This window comes from Salvia hispanica, chromosome 1 (genome assembly GCF_023119035.1).
Source record: "Salvia hispanica cultivar TCC Black 2014 chromosome 1, UniMelb_Shisp_WGS_1.0, whole genome shotgun sequence".
Classification (NCBI taxonomy): domain Eukaryota; kingdom Viridiplantae; phylum Streptophyta; class Magnoliopsida; order Lamiales; family Lamiaceae; genus Salvia; species Salvia hispanica.
In genome coordinates this window covers 4,940,905-4,952,607 of record NC_062965.1, presented here as the reverse complement: position 1 = coordinate 4,952,607, position 11,703 = coordinate 4,940,905, and the positions used below count along the sequence as shown (strand labels likewise).

Genomic DNA, 11,703 nt, shown 5'->3' with positions numbered 1-11,703 from the left:
TTCTCCTAGTTTCAAGAGTCAATTACTATCCTCCTAAAATAAAAATAAAATAAAATAAAATTATTTATTTAGTAGTGGGAAGAGTCATAAAAATCAAATCAATGAATTCTAGGAGTATATCAATGAGCCTACATTTGATTTGGATTCATTAATCCAAATCAAATCCCAAATTATTTACTCACTATTTGTATTCCACCAACACAGTAATCAACTCTTGCCGTGTTTGAAAACAAAAAAATCAGCCAATCTAAACAATCCCCAGCTTCAAACAGTTGTTGATCATAAAGATTTCCTGAAAAAACAGCTGTGGAAATCTCAATCATCAAATGTTGGCTCTGATGAAAGCTGATGTGGATGATGAAGGTGGTTGTTCTTGACATCACCAGTATCCTCCACAAGAGCATGTCCCATTCTTGAAATGGTGAAACCTATGCATATCCCTCACAATGATCTCTCTTTCTGTGACCAGAGATATAAACATGGTCGCATTGTGGCAGTCTCCACACACCCTCAGATTCTTCCGGATGTGGATGGTGGTGCCCCTCGTATTCATCAGCGCAAATGAGATGGCTAGCATCTCGCTGTGCGTGTTCAGAAACTGCTCCTGCACGTCGTCTTCCACATCATGGATCGAGCTGGTGTCGGGGGTGTACCCCGCTGCCTTGATCCTCTCGAAAAGCTTGCTCAGGTACGTGTAGATCTTCTCCGACTGAGGGTGGCTCGTGCTCCCTGAGTAGAACGCGTGCACCTCGTTCCTCAGATCCACGGAGCTGCACCCTGGAGTTTTCTGGATCCCTTTCTTCTGCATCAAGCTTCTCACCTTCGCCACCTTCTCCCACATTGCTGCAATCGCGTACATATTCGCGAGCAGAACGTGATATCCACCATCGCTAGGCTCCAGCTCGAAGAGTTTATCAGCAGCTTCTTCTCCCAAATCGACGTTCTTGTGGATCTTGCAAGCTCCCAACATGGCTCCATAGACATTGATCCCTGGCTCAACTGGCATCGTCTGGATGAACCCCCAAGCCTCGTCGAGCTTGCCAGCTCGACCAAGAAGGTCCACCATGGCTCCATAGTGATCCATTGCCGGCTCTATGCCGTACCTCTCCTTCATGATGGTGAAATAGTGGCGGCCTTCTTCTACAAGGCCTGAGTGGCTGCAAGCTGAGATCACACACAAGAATGTTATGTCGTTCGGGGGAATGTCCCCTCTGCACATCTCTTCAAACAGCTGCACAGCCTCCTTCCCGAAACCATGGGTTCCATATCCATCTATCATGGCGTTCCACGTCGTGACATGCCTCTCCCCCAACATATCGAACACCTTTCTTGCAGTGTGAATAGCGCCACACTTGGCATACATGTCAACAAGAGCAGTCATCACGTAAACATCCTTGTCCAAGCATGCCCTTATCACCACTCCATGGATCCACTTCGCCTGCCTCACCAACGACAGCTCGGCCACAGCAGTGATGACACTCACCAATGTGAACGAATCACGCCTCACATTCTGTTCCTGCATTGCTCCAAAGAGGCTGATGGCTTCCATTGTGAAGCCATTCTGCGCATACCCTAATATCATCGCATTCCAAGAAACCAGCGTTTTCCCTCTAAGTTTACCGAACAATTCAGCAGCTTGATCAGCTCTCCTGCACTTGCAATACATTGAAATCAGAGAATTCGTAACAGAGACATTAGAATCGAGACCTAACTGCTTAGCCAGCTCGTGGACAGACTGACCGCGCTTGATATCCCCCAAATCCGCACACGCGTGCAGAGCTCCCATAACAGTTACATTGCTAGGCTTCAATCCTGCATCTTGCATCTTTTGGAAAAGACGCAATGCCTCCTCTGAATCCCCATTTTGAGCATAAGCATCGATCATGGAGTTCCACGACACAACGGTTCTCGAACTCATCGAATCAAAGATAGTCCGAGCAATCCCAATCGCTCCACACTTGGCATACATGTGCAACAAGGCAGTAGCAACATTCACATACGAATCCAGCCCATGTCGAAAAACATAAGCGTGAATCGACCTCCCAATCCTCAAATCCCCAAGATCAGCAACGGCTGGCAAAACCGAAACCACAGTGACCAAATCAAGCTTATGCCTTTCCTCCTGCATCCCAGCCACTAAATCCAACGCCCTTCTCGGCATCCCATTCTGCGCAAAACAAGCAATCACAGTGTTCCAGCACACCAAATCCCTCACCGGCATTCTCTCAAACACCTTATACGCATCCTGAACCGCACCGCATTTGGCGTAGAGGTTCATCAAACTACTCATAGCATACAAATTCGCGGACAGTCCGCTCAACACCAGCTGCGCGTGAATCTCCTTTCCCCTTCTGCAATCGAAATCATCGGCGCAGGCTTTGAGCAGAGAGGTGTAATTATAGACAACAGGCTCGACGGCGTCGTGCCTCATCCGAGCGAAGAGCTTGAAGGCGCCATCGAGATTGGATTGGTGCGCGTAGCCTTTGAGGAGGGTGTGGTAGAGGGGGTCGACCTTGGATTCGATGGGTTCGAAAACTTTGGCGGCGTCGGCCATGCTCCCGAATTTGGAGAAGAGGCTGACGAGCTTGGTTTGGAAGAAGTGCTCGTTGTAGAGGCCGTTTTTGATGATGAGAGGGAGGAATTGGTGGAGCTCTTTCAGGGAAGTGCAGAGCTCTAGGAGGATGGCGGCTGGGTGTCTGTATACATGAGGAGGGATGTAGACCCTTGGTGAAAGGAATGGGGACGCGGCGGAGAGCGACGGCGGCGCTGTGCGCGGCAGTAGCAGCGAGCTCATGGATTTGGGGGATTTAGTGTGATGAGCGTTGCCGTTGGGATTTTACGGTTAATCTGGTTATCTGTATTCTCTCTTTTTATACACTTATTTAATACCCCCCCCCCCCCTTCCCAAATTTTCCAAATAGTTTGTCCCATTTTTTATTTCGGTCAGTCCCACAGTCCCACATAGTTTGTCTCATTTCAATTTTTTACTATTTTTAATAGTGAAACTCGTATTCTATTAATTCATTCATATTCACATTTTATTATAAAACTAATATATAAAAATAAAACACAAATTTCATTAACTTTTTCAACTCACTTTTTCATTACATTTCTTAAAACCCGTGCCATGTGACAAACTATCTTGGATGAAATGGCAATTTCTGTGCGTAGGAGTTTAAGATGTCCAACTTTACTGACAAAATACCAACAATATAACAAATTTGACGAATTTCTGTAATTTAATGATTGATCAAATACGACATGAGTTGTGGATTTCTCGGTCGATTGACACTAAAAGTTGTTCTGAATTCCACAATGAATCACGGTTCATCTAACAGATCAGACGTTTTAGTTACCGTATGAATAGATGCAAAACCATTATTGATCTTTTTTAAGACAAAGAAATGTTGATTATTTAACTAGGATAAACTTTGGCTACACACGTGATGACGTGAATATGGTAGAAACCTCTTTAAATTTGTCTTTGGTATTCTATATTTGATCTACCAAACATCTGATTATCTAAAAGAGATTCAGTTTCAATAACTAAAATTGCAGTTTCCAAAGAACATGACAGTGTAGTACAAAATCAGTGGACTTTGAAGTATATTGCATTTGTCTTCACTAAACTTATTTGTGTGTGTGTGTCATAAAGATGGATTCACATATAGATTAAGTGATTAACAGAGAATGTAATGCTTGTAAATTTGCTATGAAAAGCTCACAACAATGAAGAGCATTAATAAGCATATGCTTTAGCATCACTTGCTAGGATCATTGTCCCCATTCCCTAAGAAACGAAAAGCCAGTGAAAAGGTAAGAAAGCAAACACATCAAACATATAAATTCTGGTACCGGTGCGCCACCACTCCAATTTGATCAGCAAAACTATCTATTTAGTCGGAAGCACCAAAACTGGGATTTTATCCAGCAACATAGCATTTTCTGGTGTTGGACATATCAGCTCGTACCTTCAAACAAACGTGGGAGTTGGGCACTTTGTTACCGACTAAGAAGGCTATAAGAGGGCAGGTCCTCAAGGCGTACAATGTCTTCCTGGAGAAGCTCCCTCTCCAGCTGATGGCGAGTAGCTTTCATCACAGTCTGAGCATCATGGAAAAAAATGCTTGTTATATATGTATACAAAAAATCACAAGCCTTTTTTTCAAGTAGAGAAGATTTACAGTATCTGTGCAAAGAATAAGCAGGAAAAGAACTAGCAAGTAAATTTAACTTAGTATACTACATGACAATCAGCACCCTATGGAAAGTTGTATCTGAAAAATTAGTGAGTAAACTTACATTGAAATCCATGTAAGAAGCATGCATGTCAAGCCATATATGATCCATTAGCTTGAACGTTATACAATACAGAAGGTCGAAAGCTGATTCGTTCTCTGACAGAGTGAGATAAAATCATAAATAAGTGAAACTTCATTTGGAGCATAAAATAAGTTGATGTACATAAGTTAAGGCATTTCCTCTGACAACTAATATTAGCCGGTGTTTGCACAAGGTCGATGTAAATCATTACCTGTAAGCAACTTCAAGAAGGTTGCTCCCACAAGTGTTCTGGGCTTTACTGCAAATATCACAAACAAGATTACAGGACCAGCAAACAGCATAAATCTTCTCACATGTTTAACATTTGCTATATAGCAGGCACTACTAGTAAGTAGTAAGCACTTGAATGTTGAAACAAATACTCTAAGCTGACAAGGAGTAAAATGGAATGCCCAAATCGAGATTAAAAATGACGTCATTCAGTTCTGGAGATTAACGTAGGTTCAGACTGTACAAGAAAATTTTAAGGCGAAAGCAGAGAGGCGAGTCTGCAGCTTAATTTCAGTTGATAGGAATTATTGGATGGAAGAATTCAGAGGATTTATGTCACTTGAGGAAGTATTTTGAGGAGATGGTCAAACAAGCTCTCTATGATTCAATATTAGCCATTTGGCATCAAAACATTCAACAAATGAACAAATTACCTGCTTCAAAGTCAAGCATCTGAATAAGCATGAATGTGATGTTGACACCTGCTACGGCAAAGGGGTATTCCCACATTGCCCGGTCACCCTCTTTCTTCTGAAGAAGATCCTGAAAAGATTTCTGTGAAAAATATTTGGTGAGCTTTTACCAAAACAAAATTAAATCATAAATTGTAAGTAAACTATAAATAAACTATAGAGTTGCAAAATGAGAAATCCCTTGGACACTAGAAATGATGTATGCCCTGTAAGGCCATTGAAAAGGAATTTCTCGTATAATTATGTGCAAACCTCCTCCTTCCGTGAATAGCTATCTGAGCATAGGCCTAAGCAAAACAGCCTTCTGTCCTAATATTATGGACCTACTGGCTTATTAAGAAAAGCTTTAAATGCTCTAGCAAGAGCTCCATGCCAAGGCAATGATGCTGTTCTCTATCCAACTGAATGCAATCATGACATTACAATTTCTGAAGAAACAGAAAAGCTTATAATATCTCTTCCCAAAATTTGGACCCTTTGCACAATTTACGTTGGAGAGAAAGAAAATAGTGAGATTTTTCCATCAAGCAATATTGAATAAATATTCATCTCAATCTAATAGCAAATTCACAGCCTCATGCATTAAAGTACACACGATAAATATGCATTGCACCCACTCACGTTAAGAGAGGACAAGATAGACAATGGAGATAGCAAATAAACATACCGGAAAGTTCCTTCCAAAGTATAACAAATTTTCCAATGATATGAAACCACCACCCCTGAAATAATATGGTATAAGTGAAGTGATACAGGTAATTGTACGTCCAATTTGGTTCAAGCAATCACAAAAATCCAGGAGAATGATAGATTACCTAAAATCTGTTGATGGATCTTTACCCTGCCAACCCATTTCTTTCCACTGTTCTGATATTAAACCGTATAGTTGCTCCCCGGGAAAGGCAGCATGCCACAATGCCTTTAGAGCTTCCTATGGTAGAAAATAGGGACATATACATGCACGAGAAACTTTAAAAGCCATTCTACTTTATATAAGGTCCACATTATGTTACTGGAATAAACAATTTCACAGAATAATGATTAACTGCACCTGGTGCTCAGGAATAGAACTATCATAACCAATATCAATGCGGTTCTGTAGCCTGTGTAGACATTCTTCCTGATACATAAAATTACAATACATCATCAGGATCTAGTGAAGCAGGCCCTAATTATGGATGTGAAAACCATTATAAAATGCCACTATGAACATGTGACCTTGATATAAGATCCGTATGTTTTAGGTGTCCCAGCAATTACAGAATATAAAATGCCACCCAAGAAAAATAGACATGCCAGAGTCAGACTGTAACAAGTATTGCTAGCCACATTCTTTGCTCATTCATGGTTCGCTATATTGATTAGAATATGGCATCATTCAAGATGGATTCAACGTGAAGTAATCAGTGAAAGTAGATCATAAACAACTTAGAATATATGCTGGAGTATCAGCTTGTGAATGATTTACAGATACCGCTGTGATAGGGATCAAAAGCAACACAAACCCGACGGAAAAGGATATTGAACTGAATACTCGAACCAAGCAAAATATTACCTGTGCAGGCGTCAACTCAAACGATGGCTGATCTTCAAAATCTCTTCTTTGAGCACAGACACATGAAAGGCCTCTCCCTAGCCACGCAGCAGATCCTGCAACAACCTCAGATATAACAAACGAAATAACAGGAAAAAAATATGCACAGGTCTTCAATGCTAAGAAATGACACCCGTGAGCATGCTGCAGGGATAGCTTTCAACCAACTATTCCAGTATGTCTCTGATAATCCAACTATTTATTAGAATGTTAGATAAGTTCAACTAATTCAGTTTAAATAAACCCGAGCCAACGCCACATCCTCCCTCTAATATCACATGCATGATACTGCTCACAACATAAATAGATAGTACTTCCTGGTAATCAATACCCAAACCAACCTTATTTATAACACTGCAGCTCCATAAATAACGCAAATATAAGGAATAAAGTGGAAGAGCAAACAAACTTAATGAAGCAAGCACAACCACCAAATGTATAACTAACGTTGCAGTTAGTTACCCTGGTTCTGTTTGCAGTTTCGCATTGAAGCTCTGTTTGACTAAATGCCAGGTTAACAAATACCTTTAGTTCAATATACAAAATCTGCTTAATTTGAGTCATCAGTGAACTTGCGTACACTATAATTTACAGTAGTAAAACAAGCAAATTATAATACTCCCAGACGGAATCAAGTTATGATAAGATATGTAACAGCAAATTTATTGTATGCATTTTCTTAACACACGAATGAAAAAAGCTTTCTAAAACAAAACAAAAAACATGAGAAAACACTAAGTTCCTGGATTGCTCGATAATGCAGGCATATCCTTATTCTAGGTAGAAACATGAAAGTTTCCTGAACAGTAAAATTTGAAGTGTATCCTTACAAAAAAAACTAGCCACAAATAATGAGAGAGAGATATTAACTAACGTAGATTTTTTGCCAATTAACTTCACCAGATTTTCCTAAACAGTAACCGCACGCTTTGCATACAATTATACTCAAACCGGCGAGGATAAATCAATCAAAATATAAATGAAATTTAAAACAGATACAGCGAAAAGGAAAAAGGAATATACCTGTAGAATGACAGGCACTTCCTCGATCGAGTCCTTGGGAAATTCGCCGCACCGCCACAAACGATCCTCCTTCTCCTCCTCTTTCATCCATTGCTCCGCCGCTCCTCTGTCTTCACTCGATTATCAAATCCTCGATAAAATATCCTCCAATCCGAACTCGAAACCAGCTTCAACTCATTCCAATTAGACTTCAAATATTCGGATCGCGATACAGTGAGACTCAATGCGGAGCTAGCTGGATTAACCGATCCCGATTCTTGAGCAGTTAGCTATCAAGAAAAATGGAGATGCCTCCGTTAGGATCAAGATCTACAATACACCAATCGAAGGACAAAAATGAATTAAAAAAACCTCTGCAGCTAATTGGCATTATGCGCCTGAATATTACATATTAGAAGGAATGCTGATATCGTCGTGATTGTATCAGCTTCTTCACGCCTTCAGATACACTCGCACGCAGGTCTCCTTTCCTCTCTCTCTCTAATCTCTGTGTATATATACCTAACTCTATGTGAGTAACTGTTTCTGTATAAGTATATTCCTTCAGATTTATCTCTGTGTAACTGGAGAATCTGGCCTTCTGCTGGTGTAGCTTCTGTTGAGTTTGGTGGCCTGCGCGTCTGCTATAAGAGAGAGAGTGGAGAGAGATGAATTATTTTATGCTATGATCTGGCATTTCAAAAGTTTGTGCGTGTGGTTTCCGTTTTTTCCTTATTTATTACTCTACTGAATTTTAATTTTATGAAACAAATAAATACTAAAATACACGTGGCCATAGTATCTAATGATTATAAATTAAGTTTCTAATTTTATGGAATTACATAAATGACTATTTCGGAATATTTCATACGATATGATTATGTATTCTTATGCATCACGTAAAATATATCAAACCTCATTTATAAGGAGTGTTTTCGAAGAAAAAATATAAGTTGGCCACCTATATCACTATATGACATCTTTAAATTTTAAAATTACTATATAAGGAATTGAATATTAAAAGATGTATAGTGAATATTTTTGGTACTTTAGTCATAAAGGGTATTATAGAGATTTTTCTATAATTATTTTTTAAATCTTATAAATTATTTCCTCTTTTTTTTCAAGCACTAAATCGTTAAATTGGTTAAATTGTTTACCTCGATGCTCATTGGGAATTAGGATCCTCACATTTTATATGAATTATTTTATTCACTTAATTATATATATATATATATATATATATTAAATTGTTTCGTTCTAATATTTACTAGAACATTCAATTAATTAAATTAAAATATAATATATCAATGGTTGGTTGGTATGACATATGATATATTTAAATATTTATACTTATTTCATTTATACTCATTTATGTATTGGGCCCGCCACAGCCGATCGATCGGCCACCATGGCACCACATCGCTGCCGATCGGCCTCCATTGCGGAGGGAGGGCCGATCGGCCTTCTCCAACGCCTCCGCCCTTCCGCCGATAAATGGGCTAAGCCGATGCCCCTATAGGCTCTGCATCGGCCTGTGATAGGCCTCCATTGCAAAGGCTCGGGGCGATGGCGAAGCCGAAGCCGATTTTCATTTTTTTAAAATTTTCTTCTCCTATATAAATACCTCAATCTTCTTCATTTCACACACCCACATCCTTGTCTTTATTTCAAAAATTTTCTTACTAGAAATGTTTAAATTCGTTTCTCGTTGTATTCTGTTTTCCAATATTGTAATACATCGAAGAATGAATTTATTATGCAATTTTATTTATATTATTTAGACATTTATGCTTTATTTAGTTTTTAAAATGAAATATGTTTTATGTCGTATATTCTACGATGTCTTTAATTATTATTACATTAAAAAAAATTAAAAGAATGAAATTAAATAGTGATGATGTGAAAATGAGATAGGCTTTGAAATAGGTTTTGGGATGGACTTTCATTGTAGGGAGATAGGCTTTAGAATGAGCCTGCTGATGTGGCAGAAAAAAATGGAGATAGGCTCTGAGATGAGCTCCGGAGATGGGCTGTTATTGCTAATGCCTTTAGAGCCACTAATTTCGGTGTGTAAACAGGATAAATCCAAATTATTGCTTAATCATAAAACTCATTATTGTTAAAACGAATAAATAATTTGAAGTTTCTAGTAGATTGGTTGTAAACAATTTGAAGGCTCAATTGCATTGATTATTATCAATATCTGGCTACATTTTATATTTTTTTATAGTAGTATGAAATTAATACTATAGCCTCATTTTGTCATATGCACATTGATGACATAGTGGGCTCCAAAATATAGCCATTTCTTTTTCTTCAAGTTAGGAAGATTAAATACAGTCTACATTGAAATTAAATAGGAATACAGAATCATAAATACATAAAATAGCCGGACAAGTCAAGAAAATACTATAGAATAGCCGGAAAAAGGAATGAAAAATACATCTTCATTATTATCAATGATATGAGTGTCCAATATCAAACAAGCCTAACTTTTTAGTTTTCTCATTTTCATGTAACTTGAGTACTACTTTATATTGTACTACTACTATTATATATTTCTCACATGCATATCACACATAGATAAATCTTTCATATATATTGCACATTTCACTTGTAATGAACAATAAAAAATGCTAAATTTTATGTAGTTCCTACATCTCAAACTATATTAATATATTTTGTTTTTTAAAATCAATTAAAATAATCTTTCAAGGGTAGCTAATTAATCATTTCATAAAAATCGAAATTCATTGATTTAGAGTGCATGTAGGGGGCCAAATAGTTATGAACAAATAGTAAAGGATAGGTTAACTTTAATTAGAGATAAGTAAAGAATAGGTTAACTTTAATGTGTATGATAATTATAGAAATCGTATGTAAAATAGTAAAATCCATCACATGGTATGTTGAGGAAACAAGGGACCATTTCATCATGTGTTACACCAAAATTAAAGTAAAAATTAGACCCTACACACACATATGCACTCATAAAAATGTTTCTACTTTGCTTGTACTGCTGCATATATCATACAAGCCTCCTCAAATTTAATAATTATCTATTTGTGATTCAAGCAATAAATTGCATCATTGCATATGTTGTGTGACCTTTTTTGCAGTGTATTTAATATTTGGATGGTTGATTATGCGTATAGTGTTTGATGAAATTGTATGTAAAAAAGGTTAAGTGCAAAAAGGAACCCCAAAACGAATGAATTAATTTCATGTGCTTCGGTAGTAGTCCCAATTAAACTTTTGCTATATTTTCATTTTTAAATTAGTTTCATCATGCTCCCTTATGTATCTCATGATTTCAATTAAAGAACATTCTGCATTTTTCTAGCATCGGATTTCTTAAAAAATTACCATGGACATTTTACTTTATATATGTATTAAATTTTATATGCATTAATTAGTTAAGCACGCAAGATTCATTTTCAAAAATTATTATATTCTTGGCAATCATATTAAAAAATTGACGTAATCAATTAATGTTCATTGAAATAATATAACCATTAATTAACCAATGTAAGAGTATATATAAATTAGAGCAGTTCATATAAAATGAATGATCAGTTAATTAGACGATCAATGTCACCTAATTGGTAATATGTCCATTTTTGTTGAGTTATATAAATGTCCATTTTGTCATTATTTTATGATATTGATACTACAAAATAAAGCATGACACGCATCAAACACAGAAGGCAGTGGCCTCGTGACTAAAGTATGAAAAAAAGATTCATGCAAACTATTAATAAATGTGATTTAAAGTATTTAGTGTCACCTTTTTCGATATCTATATTATATGAGACTTTGATAAAGTTTACTATATTTTGATTAATCTACTGAAAAGCATCTCACGGATTGTTGGATCCCAAAAAATAAAGAAGTTTATTAATTAGTGGTTCGTATATTTTAGTTGATTTGTTTAATAGGTAAGTTGCATTGTAATCTATGAACTAACATAGAAAGGTACAACACCGTCCGACAATAGCTTCAACGGCCGGTCTCCCATTTTCCAATTCATTAGACTCGGTCAAACGTTAACGTGCTGTTCATGTTTGTACCTTTTGC

The 11,703-nt window shown here is 37.4% G+C and overlaps 2 protein-coding genes across 3 annotated transcripts; both read right to left on the bottom strand.

Annotated features, from left to right (window-relative positions):
• Positions 1-82: 82 nt before the first annotated feature.
• Positions 83-2,866, bottom strand: LOC125201497 (pentatricopeptide repeat-containing protein At1g11290, chloroplastic). Its single transcript, XM_048099640.1, has one exon. It carries the CDS (start codon positions 2,792-2,794, stop codon positions 380-382), a length of 2,415 nt encoding a protein of 804 aa, XP_047955597.1. The 5' UTR covers positions 2,795-2,866; the 3' UTR covers positions 83-379.
• Positions 2,867-3,645: 779 nt separating this feature from the next.
• LOC125207476 (ELMO domain-containing protein A-like) lies at positions 3,646-8,313 on the bottom strand. 2 transcript variants are annotated; one of them, XM_048110058.1, is made up of 10 exons: positions 7,996-8,313; positions 7,645-7,913; positions 6,583-6,677; positions 6,079-6,147; positions 5,843-5,958; positions 5,695-5,749; positions 4,989-5,109; positions 4,535-4,582; positions 4,303-4,397; positions 3,646-4,104 (listed from the first exon to the last, which is right to left on the bottom strand). In XM_048110058.1, the coding sequence occupies exons 2-10, from the start codon at positions 7,733-7,735 to the stop codon at positions 4,003-4,005; spliced, it is 792 nt and encodes a 263-aa protein (XP_047966015.1). In that variant the 5' UTR covers positions 7,736-7,913; positions 7,996-8,313; the 3' UTR covers positions 3,646-4,002. The 2 variants fall into 2 exon arrangements, with proteins under 2 accessions (XP_047966015.1, XP_047973598.1); XM_048117641.1 differs by having other exon boundaries at positions 8,033-8,313.
• Between the last annotated feature and the right edge of the window lie 3,390 nt (positions 8,314-11,703).